The 20,402-nt window shown below is 42.1% G+C and overlaps 1 protein-coding gene across 8 annotated transcripts in view; it reads right to left on the reverse strand.

Moving 5' to 3' along the window:
* Positions 1–3,772: 3,772 nt before the first annotated feature.
* The window catches only part of st3gal3b (ST3 beta-galactoside alpha-2,3-sialyltransferase 3b), a 55,892-nt gene continuing 39,262 nt past the window's right edge, over positions 3,773–20,402 (reverse strand). For all 8 annotated transcript variants that reach the window (XM_055014236.1, XM_023273443.3, XM_055014235.1 and 5 more), the window contains 3 exons: positions 12,538–12,684; positions 10,453–10,599; positions 3,773–6,856 (listed from right to left, as the gene is read on the reverse strand). In XM_055014236.1, the coding sequence (XP_054870211.1) occupies positions 6,767–6,856; positions 10,453–10,599; positions 12,538–12,684 (384 nt within the window). In that variant the 3' untranslated portion in view covers positions 3,773–6,766. The remainder of the gene's footprint in view (positions 6,857–10,452; positions 10,600–12,537; positions 12,685–20,402) is intronic.

Here is a 20,402-nt window from a genome sequence, read left to right on the forward strand (position 1 = left end):
GGTTTGTCCCATTCCTCCCTGCCACCCCACTCCACTCCACCCACCCACCCACCCATCGGTGCACGAAAAGGCCCTGGAGCTGAGGCACTCCCTGCAGGGCAAACACTGAGGCCTGCCGAGCACAAAGGCTGGGTAAACAGCTCCTTAGCTTTCCTCTCTGGGCCCACTCTCCATGCCGAGGCAGAGACAAATGCAGGGAGGATCCCTGGTCTCTGCCACAGCACTATTATTAGTAGCGACCAAGAAGGCAACAATGCACACAGCTGAGGTGCCTGACATACAGGAATGTACCATCAGATAATAGGGATGAGCTCAATAACAACAGGAGGGAACATAGACCTGCAGGGATCATAAAAGTCTACAATATTTGTGACTCACGGATGTCAAAATAAGCTTCACATAACTTAATAAAACCACAGGCCTGTTTTTTTTCCTTCACTATCAAACTGATCTGGCTGCCAAATAATGCAAGTTGTTGTCTTAAAAAGATGATAGAATCACCTCTAGAGTGAAAAAAAATGTCTTCACTTGGTAATAAGTGCGTAAACTATGACAGGAGCAGGTGGCAGAGTTTCAGCTGAGGGCACCATGAATTTCAGAAGTGTGTCTACATCATCCATCACTGTGAGCGATGGCGATGAACTTGTTCAGCTTTGTAAAAGGGATTTGCAGCATGACACTATTTGTACACCCACAGTTAAACCTCGTGCAAGCAAAACACGCATATGTCTTCAGTGCATGTGTACACACACACACACACACACACACACACACACACACACACACACACACACACACACACACACAGAATTAGTCCAGGCCTCCTTTCTGGCAAGATGCAGAAACATGATGGCTGTTGTGGAATTTTTCATTTCCTTTTAAGATATAAAACTGATTTTATGAGGACATTTTTTAACATCAAAATGTGATTTTTTTTTTTTTTTTTTGGTGTGTTTGTTTAATCATTTTTTGTGCAAGTGAAACTCGACTCTGTATCCTCAAAAATGTAATAGCTGTCTCTATGGGATGTGCACACTGGTTTCCATGGATACAGGGTGCAGGTTTGGGCCTCTGGAGCTGCTGAGTCCATCCAAGTTCAGGACCGGATGGGAGAGAAAGGGTGGGTGGTTTGGATTTTGGGTGGTGATGCTGGAGGGAGACGGAAAGGAGAGAGGAGGACGGCTGTGCTCGTCCAGATGTGATGTGGAGGAGAGTTAAAGGGCATTTCTCTTTTCCCTCCAAGGTGTCTCCGGTTTCTTCTGGAGGTGCAGGTCACTGGCCCTCACCGCCTGTCCTCCCCTTCTTTTTTTCTCTCTCCATCCAAAGGTGACTTTCTTCTCTTGGGCCTCTTCCAACTTCTAAGTTTGTTTTCACTTTTTTAAGTGGGGAACTCCCCTCATCCAGCACGCTGCCCAAAGCCCCCAGGCCAAATCTGTAAAACAAAGCCAAAACTGCGGGACAAAGTCATACTGTTATAGCTACGAGAGCAAAACAGCGAACTCCATAACAACGTGTTTCCACATTAGCTCAACAAGTGAATACGGCACAGATAAATCTGCAGTAATTACCACTTCATCAGAGCATTTCAAAGCTGCATTCCTGCAGGCGTCCTCCAGATTTGTTGTATTATTGTTCATACAAACAAATCATAAAGCAAAGCGTCGGCATATGGCTTGATTAGGGCTGTTATTATGTGGATGGATGGAGGCTGAGCAGAGTAAACAGCACAGGAGCTGGAGAAGTAAGCAGAAGTGAAACTCTTGAAAGTTACTCTGGTCTCAAGGAGGTAAATATGCTGAACAATGTCAAATTAAAGGGTGACAATTATTTATTTAAATTTAAATGAGACAATAACAGTAAGAGGTTGAAACCATAGCAGTTCTGTGAGGTGCAAATGCTCCAGAAAAAACAAAACACCAACCAAAAATACTAACAATACAACATAAATTCTCTCATTTTCTAATGAAAAATGGTATTTGTGGGAATTAACACTTTGACAAACATTGAGGACTTTAAGCATGACAAATGCAGCATTTTCTGTCTTCTTTAATCAAAATGGGTTCTGTCAAAGTTGTGTAAAAACTAATTTGCACCACCTCCTCATACTTCAACTGAAACGACTGAAGATGACTGTTTGACTTACAGATGTTCTGACTTGCTTCTAGTCTCTGAGCACTTGCTTGTTGGTTCTGTTTCCATCTTAGCAGTGCAAAGAAACAAACACTAAACACAAAATCTTGCCAATCGCTTAACAAATCTGTCCATCTATGAAATTACCTTGTTAAATTTCAGCCGCAGTTCTAGAAGCAACCAAAGCAGTACGAGGCCCACAGGAGAAACATTCAGCTGCCGTCTGCGCCACGGGAACATGACAGGCCTGTAGGTGTGTCACAAGCAGAGACAAAGGTAAACTGCCAAGAATGTGGGACACGGTACCGAGAAGGGAATGTTGTTTTCCTTCATCTCAGCTGACCTGGCATTAAGTAAACAGAGCAAGAAAGAAAACATGGGTGTCTGAAAGGGTGTTTTCTCCTCCCTTTCCAACTGTTTTTTACGAGGAGTTTAAATTTCAGGCCCGGAGGTCGTGGCCTCCCCGTTCCAGCCCTTCAGAGAGGAGGTGGGGCGGGGGAACCTGTCGCTGAGAATAAAAGGCCCGTCGGCTGAAGAGGTGCAGGCGTGCTCATGCCTCTGTCTGCCGGACCAACAGGAACGACCGCCTCCAGCCGGTCAGCCAGCTGCCTCGGGGAGATCCCAGGTGGCAAATATTCTCCGCTGAGGGGAGCGAGCATTCGATCCCACCCTGCGGAGGTCAGGAAATCTGTCCAGTCAGAGTAGCCAGAGCTCGGGTCGGTTTTTGGTGACCGGCGAGGCGTGACTCGCTGGGGCCCCGAGCGTTTCTGGCACCCCATTAACAGCAGGATAGGACGGTCCAGAGGCGCTTTAAGGGCCCTCAGCGGCTCGTCCTCTTTCACCTCGCACCGGCGGCGAATCACGGCAGCCCACAGCTGGACGGCTCGATCTCGCTCGTTCTCAGCAACGCTTTACGATGATGCTGCAGCGCGGTGAGAGTTTCAAGACCGCAGCTGAAGTCTTGTGCGTTCATTGTGTGTGCGCAACATGTGTCAGATGGGTCCCTGGTGGCTTTCAGTGAAACAAGATCCACCTCCAGGCAGGTGAGGAGGAAGAAACTCGCAACACAGAGATGGGAACAGAACCACGAAATACAGAGAAGGAAGGAGAGAGGAGAGGAGAAAAGTGAGAGTCGGAGCGGAGTGGGAGATATAAACACACAAGAGAGACGCAGAGTACATTAGGGAGGAAGTTCAGCCAGTGGAGGATTGAAAAATGATTTCCCTCGACTCTGCAGGTTGGAGATACAGAGCACAGAGCAGCAGAGGAAATCCCCTTCTATACACTGCTCCATCCCATCCCTCCTTCATCTTTACTGAGCTTCCTGCAGTGTGGAACACAGACAGTACCTGATGTACTTTGCATAACACGAGGCCTCTTCGACTATAAGCCGACCAGAGCGACAGTGAAGGCAACACAGTCTGCAAAGTTGTCCAAAGCAGCCACAGTCACACGGCAAAAGCAAGGATTAGAGAGGATGAAAAGTTTGTTGACATAAAACAGAAAGTGGACTAAATACTTCAAAATATTTACTATGTATACTGAAAATGCACAGTGCACGGAAACATGTATATACAATAAGAAATACTGCTTGGGAAATATACGGATTCAGATTCAAACCGCAAACATGCACAGACAAATATCAATTACAAACTTCTTTATTGAGTTGCAGAAAGCCATTTATAAGTGTATATAAAAAAAGAAACATTAACACTTTTGATCACTTTGACTTCCCACTGATGATGAAATGTTCAAAATTAAGTTCTATAAATATAATGAATGGTAAAAGCAAATACATTCTGCTTTGTTTTGAACAGGTTAAAAGAGGCAATTTGGGTCCAATTCATCTGAACTCATCCAGCATTCAGAAAAAAATCAAATCTAAGAACAAAAAAAGAGAAAACAGACGAGCTCAGTCCCACTAATAATCTGTTTAGTCTCAAAAGTTTGAAGATCAAGCTGGTAGTTTGTTGCATTTTAGCCCACAGAAACAAAGATTTCACCCTCAAAGCAGCTTCTGGATTTGGATTGTATGAATATGATATGAAAATCCGTCTTGTTTGTATAAGATCGGTATACATCTTATGGGTTAAAACATGCAAAACCACCAGTGTAAGGCTTCAAGTCTCCTTAGACTGTATATAATATATATACAGCACATATGTGAAATGGGCTGGTCCCAAATCCCAGAAATGAGGAGTGACCTGTCCTGACCTGGAGCTGAGCCTCCATCCTGGATCAGCTGCCGTCACTTTCCAGCTTCACACGCCTCGCTACAGTTTCCAGGTGATGAGGTGTAAGGCACTGACAGCGCCTAATGATAGTGCAATGGTCAGCTCTTCCATGTACCTTTGCTCTCTCTCTCAAAAAAAAAACCAACAAAACAACAAAAAAGTCCCACATACAGGGGCTAGTTTTCCAAAAAGTGATCCACTCCTTCAAACTCAGTGGAACAATTCTGAGGGAACATGTTGCTGCAAGAACCCAGAAACGTTTACGGAAACTAATCGAGAACATGAGCATGTAATGGAGAAATAAAACAGACGCAAAAACAGCAGCTTACTGATTGAGAATAATAAAATTAAACTTGTGTGTGTGTGTGTGAGTGTAAAATGTACAGTAAATACGCACTTCTAAAGAAGAAGTAAAAGCAGAAAATAGGTAAAAACCCCATTTTAAAAAAATCAAAATCAAAATAAAACCCTGCTTTGGCAAAGCAGTATTCAAAATGCACCATCACAATATAAAGCTGATTATCGCATTCATATGATAACATGACAAACAGATTTGACATTCTCATACTGTTTTCTTGAAGGGGGAAGAAAAAGGAGATGCAAAATGTCTGATTGCGTAACATAAACATTTTTTTTTCTCAAAATACTGAAAAGCACGTGGCACATCTCCATCTGCAAAGTGCAAAGGCCTGATCAGCACATGGAATAATAACTGGAGGTTGAACATGGCAATTATCACCCATACACTGTCTAAATTTAAAGAAATTTAAAATAATTCCCATTTTACGCCCATTGTCACAGAAGAGCACACGCATCGTGTTAACACACACTGCACAGAAACAAAGAGCTGCAGACATTTCACATTAAGCCAATTTAAAACTGATTTATCAATGGTTTCAGCCACAACACTGCCTCTGGCACCAACTGAAAACACAATGCAGTCTCTGAGGAAGCATATGGTGGCGAACTCTAAATTCTAAAACACAAATGCAAACTTCTGTTTGTAACAGGATGCAGGCCCACCTGTGACCAAAACGTTGGGTCTTTCTTACAAAATAAATAATTAAAATTAACCTACAAACAAAAATATATATATATTTATATTCTACAATCCAAGATTTCACCATTTACTGAAGAACAAGAAACTCTGCAGCAACAGGAGGCTGGAAAAGGGATCCGACACACAGTCTGTGTTAACGTGGACCAGAGCTTGTTACTGCTGCAACCTGAAGCTCACAGCTGATGAAGTGATGAACACAGTACCACGACATGAGTGACATTAAGAGACAGCTGCAGGGCCTGAATTTTACTTTGGGGCTCACCTGCCTGAGCTGTGAAGTCTTACTACAAGAATAATTTAGACCAATCAGAATAATTAACATATGATTACCTGATGCAGCTTTTGATTTTTTTTTTTAGTGTAGAAAACCTTACAAAGCTAGAGTTATTATTAAACTAAGCAGATTTAGAGTTCTGATTAGTAACTCACAGCACGTTAAATTAATTTATCTGCAACAACGTTTCGTTTTTATGTATTTGGTGGCTTCCTACATGATGCAAGCAGCCATGTGGGCGTCTGTACTGCATGCCAATGTTAGTATTTCAAAGTAATTCCAGTCTGTGTGGCAGGTGACAGATGTCATCTGACTTGGCAAGTGATAATTTTGGACCCGGGACAGACAGTAAATACAAAAAAAAATTAAAAAATACAAAGAAACTAAAGAGAAAGAATGACATGGATGAATGGACCAATGGCAGGTGGGGGTCGGGGAGCTGCTGCAGCTTGTTAAAAAGCACAGTAAAAATCTTTGATATTTACACTGAGGAAAGTGAATACATTCAGGCAGCAAAAGGAGAGGCGGATGACCTCCCCCCTGTACGAGGTACGTTTGGCACTGCTAATACTCAACCCATCCCCACACACTCTGTTACAGTCCTATTTCATCCCTTTGTCTTCTGTCCCTTCATTGGGTGGACCAGCAAGTCAAGTTAAATCCTGACTTCTGTGGGTCAACGGGTCACCTCGGCTCTTACTATTCATTCATGTGATACTCAGGGGTCTGAAGTGGTAAACGTGGAAGCGTGGGGCTGGCGGAGCTTTCCTGCGACTGTCTTTTCATAAGACAGGAGCCAGGCAGATCCAGTCCTCCCCATGCCCAATCCCCCGCTTCAATCAGCAGGAGTCTTTGGTTCAGAAGGCACATGTGTGTGCATCTCTCCACAGAAACCCTCCTGTGTTTTTTATTTTCTTACTTAATAATCTCCTTTGATATAAAAACCCCGGCAGTGTGCAGGCCACCTGGATTCTAAGGGGTTTTTTCTCCACAAGTGAAACCATTTCCCGGCTTTCTGTTTTTTAGTCCTTTGGAAATGGCAGATGGAGACTGTGGGTGGGTGTAAACTCAGATACCGTTGGTCAGGTCTGTGATGACGTTGGCCTTCACCAGCTTGCGGAGGAACTCCTTCTCCTTGGCTATGTTGTGTGTCCAAGACTGTGAGAGAATCAGAGGAGACAACATATTCAGAGTCATGCAGCATCATAGATGGCACACATTTAACAGCACCTTTCCCAGAAACATCGTCATATCCAAATATTGTAGGATTTCCATATTCCCAGCATCTATAAATGTGACTGTTCAAGTGTGCAAATATATGTGTCGAGCCACACTGGGTCAGTTTTCCTCCCTGCTGTGCTGTGAGAAATCAGCCCAGCAGCCCGACATGTAACCAGAGCCGGCGGTTCCTGTGTGGCGCTTTGGGATAAAGAGACGAAGGAACAGTCAAAGAGCAAATAAAGGAGGCATAGGGTGGAGGAAGAAATGTACAGGAGAAAACAGGAGAAGAAAAAAGAGTAGAGCTACAGTAGGCTGGGCCCTTCAAGACTCTAAACCTGTCTGGGTCAAACCTCCTACCACTACGTGATGAGTAACACAATGATCTCAAGGAACAATAAGCTACAGTTTTAATGGAAATCCACATAGGAACTAAAATCTCCCCTCTCTCTTTGAAATCATGCCAAAAATGTATTTGAAGCTTCCGCTTCTTTAGCCTTGAATCTTCTAAGAGAAGAGGTTCTGGGAAACAGTCTGATCGACAGCTGAGGCAACGGGGGCACAAGGACACAAAGCAACCACCCGTGAACGCAACTTTAAAAACTCAAAGTATTTTGATAGCTGCAGTGTCCAGAGTAAAGAACAGTATTGTTTACCAACTGCATTTAAAAGCAAGATTCTAAGCTGTTCAGTAAGCAGAGACTTACTAACCAAATAACTAGGAAAGCTGCAACAATGCAACAACATTACAATAAGCAACAAAAATCAAACTGCCTGCTCAACGTTATGCAGGTCCCCCTTGTGCTGTTTAACAACCTTGACAATTTGGACCATGGACACAGAAGCTCTGAGGGCTGTCCTTCAGTGTCTGAGACCCCTGATGCTCTATCAATTTGGGTTTTGAGTAGTTTTGAAGCCATGTCAAGCACCTTGGGCTCTTAGTCATGTTCCTCAAGCTCATCCTGAGCAGTTTTTGGGATGTTGCAGAAGCATTGGAGAGGCTGCTGATGTCAGAATATGTCATTGGGGGATGTGCCTGCACAGTAGAACACTGCACTGTCACAACATGATCAGTGTTACTTTGCTAGTCACTAGTGTAAATATTGTGACTGATAGATGCATATTAGCAGTGCATTTTGCCCCAGGTGGCTCTGTGGTTTGGTAACTTGTTCAAATAAGTTAACATCAAACACAAGACATGCCCTCATCGGAATGAGAAGGAAGCATTAGCTAAAAAGATAATGTGGTTTGCGGGTGGTAGTTTATGGCTTTCAAAGAAGTTTAAAATGAAAATTATTTGTCTAGACAGGAAAAAAAACCAAAATGTTTTGACTGGAATTAGCACAGACAGGTAGCACTGTCAGGAAGCCAAATCTAGGACTGTGCTACGCTTTAAGTCAAGTTTGTCATTTGGCTGTCACCATATTGGTCTTTTGAAACCAGGTATCGTGAGCGATGGATGGATCTGACAGAGAAAATGAGGACTCTATGCATGCTTGTAAGGTAGTGAGCTGTCAATCACAATCTGAAGTAGCCCCAGCCTACTCCGCTCTATCGTCTATTTCCTCTAAATGGGACCATGATAAATGGGACTATGTATGCCTTTTATTTACCGTCTATGAACATCACCTTTTAAACTGATATGCATGACTTGTTAGCAAACAGCTGGCTATTTACACACTGAGCAAACATAATTATGATCAGCCCTAATTTGGAATTATGCCTCCGGCTACCTTTGAAACATAAGTCTAAAATTTCACACCTCTATTAGCTCCGTTTTGTTGACAGCAAAGTGGCGACCATTAAATCAAGCCAAATACAATCAATAAGTTCCAAACAAATGTCTTATACACCATAACAGGTGAACTTGGTAGCATCACACTGTCTAAACCGGCCCGGCAATTTATTATCAATGTTTGTATAGTTACTGTGGCTACACAGTTTCCATGCAGGTTTCTAGCATCCATCCACATAGGAAACAAGTGTTTTTAGCAGTGGAAGAATACGTGGCTGGTTTCATGGCTGCGGGGTTACAGAAAATGAAATAACCTCAGGGACTGGCAGTGATTAAGTGTTCCAAAGAAAAAAAGCCCAAACTATTCCCATTAATTAGCCATGTGTGGCTGATGATGACAATGTTGAGGAAGATGATGATAATTAATGCCAAAGGTTCACTGGGAGTTTAGACAAAGGTTATCATCATACTGAGCTCATGGTTTACATACGTCAGCACATGGGTGACATCTCTGATTCCACAGAGTTTCAGTGTAAACACCAAGAGGAAGACTTGACTGATGGAGCGGAGAGCGATCGGTCATGAGGGCGTTTATAAAATGATCGTTCTAACGACACATGTTGCTGCAGTAACTGATGAAAGACCAACGCCGCTTCCATCTACAAAGAATTACTAATTAAATTTGATGTTTTTGTTTTTCAAATGTATAATTATTTTTTCATATTTTTACATATTTTATATTTGTATTTACATACCTACGCATTTCATTCTTCTATTTACTTTTCTTCATTTTTATCTACTATGCATTACTTCGTGGGGCTGCACAGTGGCACCGTCGCCTTGCAGCTAGAATATCACTGGTTTGCATCCCAGCCTGGGCCTGGGATCAAAAGTTTGCATGTTCTCCCTGTGCATGCGTGGGTGTTCTCTGGGTTCTCTGGCTTCCTCCCACAGTCCACAGACATGCTGAGGTTAATTGGTGACTCTAAATTGTCCGTAGGTGTGAATGTGAGAGTTAGAGTGTTTACTTGTCTCTCTCTATGTATCCCTGTGATAGACAGGTGACCTGTCCAGAGTTTCCCCTGCCTTCACCCTAAGTCAGCTGGGATAGACTCCAGCCCCTCCGCGACCCCAATGAGGATTAAGCCGTGTATAGATAATGGATAGATATTATTTTGTTAATTCCTATTTAGACTCCATTCTGAAATTACATGAAGCTGAACAAGCATATCTTTACTGATAGTACAATTGTCACAGTGAAAATGCATTTTATGACATCTAGAATACGCTACATTCTTCCTCCCACTTTTACAGATCTGACAGCACCAAAGAGCATGCCCTCAAACTCTCATATTTCAATAACCACCATTTAGCAGCATAAAAGGAGCTGATCCAGTGACAGATCCAATTAACGCACCTCCAAACATCTTTGCCACAGTGTTCATCAAGCTCAAAAGTGCCATTTTTGGTCTTAAAGAAACAAAAGTCACGAGAGGTTTAACCCTAGCAGAATTCTTGGACTAATATTACCATTAGTCCAAATAGTGAATGCTTTGTAGTGAATGTACTTTGGCTGTAGGCCAGTTCAAATCCCTCCTCGCCCTCTTTCACAGGATTGGTGGTCCTGTCTAATCAAACACTATAGCTATTTGTTTCCTCACTTATTCCTCTGTGGCCACAGCGGGTAAGTAGAAGCCAGAATATATTGTTCTCGGTAGCGATTGGACAATGTTGTACTACATTTCATTGTAACCTTTTGATAACTTTGTAGTGAAATAAGTTGTGATGCTGAAACACTCACCTCTTTAATGGCGGACATCTTGACAGTCTCGTAGTAGTGCAGAGGTGCGTGGGGCGTGTTCATGTCGTAGCCAAAACCAGCCACCGAGACTTCGTCACAGTTGTGCAGTGCCATCGTTATAGCAACTGTTCCCAAAGTTGGAATGTTCTGCAGCAAAAACAGAGACGCAGTTACAGATGCACATTTACACTGGATGATAAAAATATAATACAGAACAGGGATGACTAAAAACATGCAGTATGAGTGTCATGGAACTGATCATGATCTCTGACTCGCTTCAGATGCAGATGTCCTCTGCCACTCATGTATCTGCTTTCCTCCCTCCTTTGTACTCCTGTCTTTGTTCTGCTTCACTGCTGCTAACTGACTTTGAGCACTTGGTGATTAACTATTACCTATAAGACGCGACCCCTGCAGACCCCTGCTACGATACAGTGATCTAGAGGGTTGAACTGTGCTTCCTAACCGCCCAGGGCTGTCACAGATCTGGGGGGTACAGGGCTGTGTATGTGTGATTGTGTAATTGTGTGTGTGGACGTTGCAGTTTGTGAGTTGGAAAACATGCGAGTGCAGAAGAAAGAGTGGAGGTAGGCCCCATTTAAATCATTACCCTGATTTGCAGGCCTCAGGGAAGGTGGAGCTGAACCAGCAGCTGGCCAACCCCCTACTGCGTGTTCTAATACAGATTATTTTACACAAATGCACCCACACACATTCAACATAAACACAAGCTTAACAAATAGACCTCCTCATTAATTTCCATGTACATAAACATTCACTTCGACGGTTAGAAGAGAAACAGCGACGTGTTCTAGGAAAAGAATGTGCCAAATCATACAACTCTGCAGCTTGTGTTGCACGAGACAGAAGTGCAAACAACCAGACACAAACACAAATGTGCACGCACAAATCACAACGCACTTTCTCTCTCATACACACACAACCAGATGCCCACATGTTCAACACATGTTGCCGAGTGGAGTTCATGTAGGGGTGTTCTGGTGGCCCCACAGGGTAGAGTTAGGGTGATACACTCCTCATGTCCCCGCCAATTCTCCAACAATAGTCCCCCTCTACTTACCACCGGCACACACAAGCAGTGTGTGCACACACAAACTACCTCCACATGCACACCAGTATTTAATTTCAAATGCTCTGGGATGTTTAGTTTGTAATTTTTGTGCTTTGTACTCTTGTTTGGTGGCCAACATTAGAAAATTTCCTCACTTTATTTCTCAAACAAAATACTCTCTGCTCTCTGCTAAAGACCTGACACAGCAGCCTCACATTTAGACAAACATAATTCCTGAAAAAAGCACATAAATCAACTTCTACAAATCAAATAAAAACAATACAGTACTGTAGAATACAGACTGGGTCAGGGTCGCAGCAGCTATTCAACATTTTAGCAATGTCAACATGAGGAATTGTTCAGCTTTTCCTATTAATGTGCTTTCAACATCCCTCTTTGTATTGTCAAGGTGGCGGAGTTCCACTGAAACTGACAAACCAAAGATTTAGGTCTAAATATACTAAGATAATATGGAGTTGAAGAGCATCTGCACTGACAAGAAGAGCATTTCAATTAAACAGTTAAGTGCAACTGTCCTCATAATCAGAGCCCTGGTTGCTTGAGTGAAGAATATTATTCATAAAATAAGGCAAAAGTCCTTAAATGACTCCAGAAACAGCTGATTATGTAACATTTGTATATTTTTATTCACTTGTTATGGTGCAAGCAGGGCACAGAGTAGTGGATCTGGAATGATGTTTCTCATTTCAGACACACACAAAAAGATGCTGGGCTGGTGCTGAGATTCACCCCTATGCCTCTCTGTGCACAAAACTCATTCCATATTCCAGCAAATAAGCACAAACTTGTCAATTAAATGGAAGTCAGTACATTTTTTCAGCTAGTGTTAGACTACTATTTTAATAAGTAACATACTCATTGTAAGCCCCTTTGGATAAAACTTCTGCTGCATGAATCAAATGTAATGTGAAACAGGAAAATAATACACAAAGTTCCTGCAATGCTATAAATCTGTTAAATCATTTCATTGTGAATGTGTGTGTGGTTCTTACCCCTTTGCCCATTACGCCATTGTTGAAAGGCAGGCCGATGAACTGGAAGGCAGCCTCCTGGATGAAATAGGGGTTGAGGATTCTCATCTCGGTCGGCTCCCGTGGCACATAGTGAGCCACTGACTTCCAAAAACCCTCTATACCCCTCTGAAGGGAAAACGTACATTTTTAGCATTCATCATGGATGGTTTTTTAAAATTAAATTAGCTCATTTTATGACTGTCAGGTACAAAAACTGACACAGGATGGCACCTCTGCTGGGAGAAGCCAAATAAAACTTACCAATCCCACATCAAAGTGATATTATTCTCAGTAACACTGACATAAAACACAGAAGCCAGAGTCTCTCTACCACTGATTAGGAAAATGGCTTCTGGGCTTTAAATGGATGAAGTAAGGGTGAGGGGCTTGCAGGACATCAGTAATTATGACTCATCAGATGCAAAGACTAGAAGTCAATGAGGGGTGCAGCTGCCCTGGACTGCTCACAAGACACTGCATCACAGTCCCACTTTTCTAAGATTTGGTAGCTTTAGAGGAGATGCTTAAGGGGATAGGGATATTTTCAGCAAAGCATTACGTCACTATTTCATTTATTTTTCTCCACTGTAGAAATAATATATTTTAACACACAGTTTGAGATTTAACAAGTATTTGTTAAAGTAACTGCAGCTATAAGGTTTCATTTCCCAAACTAAGTAAAAAAAACAAAACAAAACAAAACACTTTTTTTGAGAAGTAAAACCAGGTTTACATAGATTAAGTCTGGAGCAGGACTGTCCTTTTCATTACCAGGTTGATCTTTTCACGTTTTCCTAAATATGTTCATAATGGCTCTTTCCGACTTTCCTATCAGAACACCGAGAACAGAAGTTGCACATTTCAGGTCTCGTGCAGAGAAAATTGGCTTTATGGTTTAATATTACTATATTGGTCAATTACATGATTTTGAAATTGTAGAAAAATTGTATTATTTATCTGATATGAGATGTAGAGCTCCAGGTACAAAACTGTGTCTTTAGCCAACATCTGTGGTTAAAAATGGCATTAGAAAGGAAATGATTCAAATCACACATTGACCCGAGGGTGTTCTTTGAGACCTCAGGTCTTTTTACACAAGGCAATCATCATCAGTCGCTAGGACAACCTGTCAGACATGCCAGCAGCCACCTGAATAAAATTATGTAACTCTAATGAAATGCACTTGTTCAACTCACCCATAAAAGAACAGCCAGTGGGTATTAGGAAACTGAGACACTCATAAAAAGGTACCTTTTAAAAACTGAATACCTAATTCAAAATTCTTAGCAAACTCCAGCTGAGAAGATTACACTCTGACAAATCGGCCCCCTTTACAGAGTAACTTTAAAGGGTAAATCAAATGCACACCTAACAAACTACCAGTGCGTGATTGACTTGCCTGACAGTGTAACTTCCTAAAAGGCATGAAGCCAAAAGGGTCAGCAGATGTAAATGGGAATCACCTGTTCAAATAGTCAAGCACCCGCCCGGCCGCCTTTGATACAGCAATGCATGACTCTGTGTGTGTGTGTGTGTGTGTGTGTGTGTGTGTGTTTGTGTGTGTTGGCAAAGGCAGTAGCAACAAGTCTGCTGGCTTTGTGGCTTCAACAGTGGCGGCTCTTTTTGAACGTGGGCCCGGCTCTGTGCCCTCGGCAAGCTGCAACAGGAACAGCAGCTCATCTCTCCTGTCAACACAGCTTGTGTTTGCCAGGAATCTATTTAGCAGCGCTGTTTGGATGTGTGCACGTCTCTTTAGGCTGAATAAAAGAGAGTGATGCATTTTTTCTTTATTATAGGAAGGAGAGAAGCTAATGACACACAACACACACACACCTTCCTTTACACAGCAATGACCTGACATGTACATAGACACGAATGTCACGGGGTGGGGATCTCTTTGAAGAGCTTCAGACAAGTACAGGTGGCTTTGACAAATGTAAGAGCAATTAGTATGTGAGGATTCAGGCCTGTTGGGAGGGAGGGTGCTGTTTCCAGTTTAGGAATGTGGGAAGTTGCTTACAGTAAAGGAGTCTAAGCTCCACCAGTTAGGATGAACAGGACAGCGAAAGTGAATAACACTCCACCCAACTAAAACAGCATCCACCAGGACACTATGAGCAGAGTTTTGAGCCCGCAAACTGTTCCAGAAGAGCTGTGGAATGACAGCAATGAAGAATGCATTAACAGGGTGTGAATATTAACATGTCTGTCAGTGGCACAAGGTGGGTTTTACTGAGAATTCTCAGTCTTATCTGGGTAAATAAAGGTAAAAAGGAAGACTATTAAATAACTGCTAAAAGCACTGTCTTATCAGTTGTGAGCACTCCAAAATCTGAGCTCAAATCTAGTGGAAATAGCCTCAAGGGAACAGGATGTGGCTCCCACTGCTGAGTGACCGCTAACCTCTGTGGGAGTGTGTATTAGTTTGGATAGGCATTTGAACACGGACAGAGCAGGAAGCAGCAGAACGGTCCTACACCACTTACTCACCAGGACCTGACACACACATGCTCAAAGGTGAACAGGAGTGTGCAGCCTTGGCTGGTTGGGCTGTCGCTGGGCTGTGGTCCGAGAGGAAATGACTGTTTCCCCTCTCCTGCGACAGCTTTATGGTTAAATTGGTCTGGATTATTAGATTTAAGTGTGTGCACAAGGCTGCACGCTCCAATAAAGCACCTGTTAAAACAACCCTGAACTGGGAGAGTTAATTATTTACATTGCAAGGTGATGGACAGAGGAGAGGTCGACATCACTCAATCAGAAGAAGTCAGTTAGCTGAGTGCCACTGAACCACTGCAGAGGAGGAGAGTGCAATACGATGATGTAACTGAAAGAAAGCCAGTCCAACCTCAAACAATGAAAAGAAGTAGATGACAAGATGGAAATATAACATTTCTGTTTGTGTAATAATTTGAGGAATGGCACAGTATCCTCATTGTTCTAAACAGACTTGCAGTTTAATGTACGATGCTAGCTTTTGTCTTTTCAGTGGACATTTAAGTCACATGCTTTACATTCATCATGACTCTTTATCTGAGTCTGCTTTTATTGCAAACTGTCTCATGTCATCTTTTATTTTTTTGGCCTTTTATTGGCTTCATTTGACAGGTGAGTAGAAAGTCAGACAGGAAAGTAGGGAGAAGAATGGGGGAAAGACATGCAGCAAAGGGCCATGAGCAGGAATTGAACCCAGGCCGCTGCATCAGGGACTATAGTCCCTGTTCATGGGTTGCCCACTCAACCAGTTGAGCTACCTGGTCACCCTCATTTCATCTTTTATGTCATTTAGTAGCCTTATGATTGTAGCTGTAGTGGTAAATATTTGTGCCATGGTGGGATTTTGCATGTTTATAGCTATTTTCCAGGCAGATAAGTAATCTTCATACTGCACGTAATGAGTAAACTGTACTAAGTTGGGGGTTAAGAGATGCAGTGAAGAAGCCATAAGCCCAGAGCCACACTTAATATGAGCAGCTCTATGTAGTGCTGTTGAAATTAACGCTGAAGTACACAATGTATTTAAGAGGCATGTTTTGCTATGTATTAATAATCAGCAATATAATAGTAATAACAATAACAATAATAATAATAATAATAATAATAATAATAATAATAATAATAATAATAATAATAATAATAACCAAGTGCTCGTACAGCAACAAAAAAAAAAAATCTGTTCTCTGTGGCAGTCACAGTCCTGTAAAAGCCTGTCCAATCACTGCATTTTGGCTGCAAGACATGACTGGATGGACTACTTGCCTATTTAACCATGAACCTGGCTACCTGCACACACTGCCTTTGCATTCATTGGAAAAACTCATTGGTAGAGCTATTGAGCAGGACGCACATAAATGGAGGAGAAAGTGCAGTCACATTTCCACCTAAGAGTTCCACCTAAGCCTACAACATCCTGCACTGCCACACCTGTGTATTATTGTATCTTTCAGTGATCTTTGAGAGTTTCTATCCTTCTCCAGTTTGCTTATGCGATGCTTACACATATCTGTATATATGTTTGCCAACATTGTGCATTGCAGCCTTGCTGCAAGCAAGGGTCATTTTAATAGCATTTATATTGCGCTAGTACAATATATGTTAGTATTGGTTTTGAACAAGACGTTTTGCAAATATGATGATGTAGCCTATGTGCATTTTTAGACCAGAGGTATATTTATTGTGCCGTGCTCCTCGACTCAACTCACCAACGCAATGTAGTGTTCCTGCTGTATTTAGACAGTTTGCTTTGAAGAGTGGCTAGAGGGTATCTGGAGATATGGGTAAGATTTTTTCATTTTCAAAACTTAGCTCATGCTTGCTTACTCTAGCTTTAAGACTCACTGAGGAGGAAATACAGGATACAAACATATATATTAACGATCACAATCCCTTAGTTTTCCACAAATCTGACAAAACCTGACTAAATACAAAGTACTGCCACAGTGGAGTCTCCAACAGCAAGCTCATACTTAGCAGGTACTGACAGCGCACAGATTTAGAACAAGTGAGCCTGAGGGATGCTGAGGTTAAGAGTGAGTGCATTTGAAGTGGAATGGAAGCCAAATTTGTACATTTGTAACACACCTACTTAATATCTGACTGGCTAGCCGTTATCTGCTACAATAACATTCATTGCATTTGCTGAGAACCAACTGTAAACATGGGTTCCCCACACAAAGCGGTGAGCCAGGAAGCTTGGTTTTAAACCTGTGATTCTACATGTAGGTACTGAGCGAAAAGATACAAAAGAGGCTACACTGTCCGATTACAATTACACAAATGAACATAGAATGTGAGTGTTGCTTAGAGTACAAATGTATTATTATTGATTCTTCTGTAGCCAGAAACATCACAAAGTACCATTAAAGTACATGTTAAATATTTAAAAAGACTCCAGTTTCTCTATGGCAGTGTTGTCAAATAAAGCTGAAGCTTTGTAAAGGCTATGAATATTTGTCTTGTGATTTCACAGCTGCAGGAAAATCACAGCAACACACACCATCAAAAAAGCACTTAAAGCTGAGGATTAGAGGAAGACAATGCCACAGGGTGAGTAAAGGACCTACTGTAAGCCAAGAGAGGTGAGGGATCAAACAGATGGAAAAAATGATGTGGACTGAGAGAAACAGAATGTTAAGAACGATGACAAAAAGAAAACCGCCATGGAAAAAAGGTGATGAACAAAACGACTACAAATGCAAGTAACTCAAAGCTTGTGTTGGTGAAATAGTAAAATTAGAGTGGACATAAACATGATGACATGTATGCCTTTCCCATAGGCATAAACTGAAAATACACCTCAGTTGTACTTCGCTCCACAAATGTAAAAATGCCCAAATAAGAAACAGCTTGGTTCAGAGGCTTGAGTTTATGATTTTCAGTGTGGTTTGGTTTCATTGTGGCTTAAAGCACAGGCCAATGAAACTTAACTCACCTTTAAACTAAAATGTTTCTCTGTGTTGAGTGAAGCAAATAGCTCAGTTTATGGGTCCAGGGGGACAGAGTGTAAAGTTTAGATGCACTGAACTGGACTGAAATATGAGGGCTAAGGGAAAGACAAAATGCTTCACATATGCTGAGTTACTACAGGTGGCTCTAAATCCCTACAATGTAAATTAACACAAACAAACTTTGTGAAGCCAGACCATCTTGCCACCAGATACAGAATACATCTGTTCTCAAAGTTTCGTCCTACTTTTGAAATGCTCTACAAAAATCCTACAATATGGCTGGAATGACACAGATGTCCCTCAACTCCTTTGATAGGCAGCTATCATACCATTTAGCTCGATCTGGCTTCTTAAGTCGTGTAAACTGGTGGGCGAGGATGTGGTTGTGTTTGATGTTTATGGAGTGGACGACTCAAACGAGGTGGACTGGAATCCGGAAGGCCAACTTAAAGCAATTTAGAAACAAAAACGGCAGCCCCGAACTGCGAACGATCACAATTACGCTTGTCTGGAGGTCATTAGCACTGTGTACACGTTAGGCCTTTGAGTTTACAAGTTACAGTGTCTCACCACATAAGTGCTCCACTGAAGAGGAACCATTTCAGAAGGACTGTTTGGAAAGGAGAGAGGAAGGTGCACAGTAGGGTATGATCGAGAGAGGTGAAAAGCATTGGTTATTTTATTCCCTTTTGTTAGTCAGGAATCTCAAACATTCGCCAATTTGTCTTTTGCTTTTCTTGACACATACCATGACCTCTGCCCCCATTAAGGTCGCGGTGGTTTCTCAGTTCCCGGCCTCTCTGAGGTTATCCGGTGTGTGAAACCCTCGTCTCCACACTCCCATGACGGCAAACGTAAAAACAGTGCCAACAGTGACAACACTGTGACCCCGGAGACTAGGATGTGGATCGTGGTCTCTGGGAAACAACAGGTGACATCTCTAAAGGTCACAAGGAAGATCACAAGGACCTACTGGTATCCGACTGAAAAACAAACAAGTGTTTCTTGTGAACTTTTATGACACATCAGTGTTCTATTCAAACTTGCTTAAATGCTTAATTACCCAAGATCCTCTACATCAGAACATGCCGCTGAAGGAACTCGGTGTACAGGTCTGAGTGTTAATCACAGCAGGCTTGGTAGGTGAGTCATTTTTGAAACACGACACTCATGGTAATCAGTGACATCCGGACACTGTGTTAGTCACTTGGTTCATGTTCAAAATCATGTTTACAAGTATGTAAATGTTTATGAATGCATGTATGCATGCTACTTGGGACTTCTTCACAGATGTTTGGGATTTAAAAAAAGAGGCATATAGCTTCCTGGAGAGCATCCTCAGCGATAAAGTTGCAATAAGCTTTTTAAGATAAAATTACATAGCAATAAACCGAAAAAATCTGGTCATTAGAGTAGAGGAAATGCTCCATAAAAATATTCTAGTGGGACAAAGTTCATTTAGAAAATTTGTCTGATGTGAGGTAACTGGTTAATTTAGTAATTCCTTGCAGACTGAAGTTCTGGCATTGCCCGTATTTTGATACTTCTGAGTAAGAACCCCTGGCTGTATTCCTATTAAAGGAGAAGTGCTCTCTTCCTGAAATTGTCTGCATCCATCATTTATCTCTCTGCCCTGTAGCCTGCAGGGAAAGCTTCTGTAAACAAACAAGAGAGATAGAACACCGACACTCCACCTTCAAACCTTGTGTTTACCACCGGCTGTATATCCTTCACTGGTTCTGTTTAAAAATATCCCCACATATACAAACAAGTGCGGCTGTGTGTGCATGAACCGTGAGTGTGCGCCGTGCATGAGGGAAAAATCGAAATTAGACACAGGAAAAAAAGAAAACATCGACAATCGTGGAAATCATGTTTGAGCACATTTGTAAACAGCATGTGATGCGGCAATCAACCAGACTGTTGCTTATGTGGGGTCAGGCTTTCAAGCAGAGTGACAAAGTCGGGTCGTAATCACGGAGACCAGCACTAATGAGGGATTATGAAAGCTGGAAGCCTTGTGATGTTGTGGTACTGTAATTGTATATGTAGTAAAGGACACATTTGGAGAGGGAAGAGTGTCTAAAAGCCTTAGATCTGATCAAGACAAAGGTCAAGCTCGCAAAGCTGAACTTCAATGTGTGTATGTATTTGAGAAAGTGTACAAAACACTAAATAACAGATTGGGAAATGTCCTCGTCAATTTGTATTCGGTTCAGCTTTCCAAGACTACACTCAAGGCATTTCAAGAGCTACAATAGCCACGGATAGTAAAGTACGCTGACCACTGGCTGGATGAGTCACTTTGTGACTACACAACTGTGTACTACCAACCAACCTTTAAGAAAAGAGATACGCTTGCTTCCATAACCGCAGAAGGCGAGTTAAAAGGTTTCG

This window comes from Amphiprion ocellaris, chromosome 10 (assembly GCF_022539595.1).
Source record: "Amphiprion ocellaris isolate individual 3 ecotype Okinawa chromosome 10, ASM2253959v1, whole genome shotgun sequence".
Classification (NCBI taxonomy): domain Eukaryota; kingdom Metazoa; phylum Chordata; class Actinopteri; family Pomacentridae; genus Amphiprion; species Amphiprion ocellaris.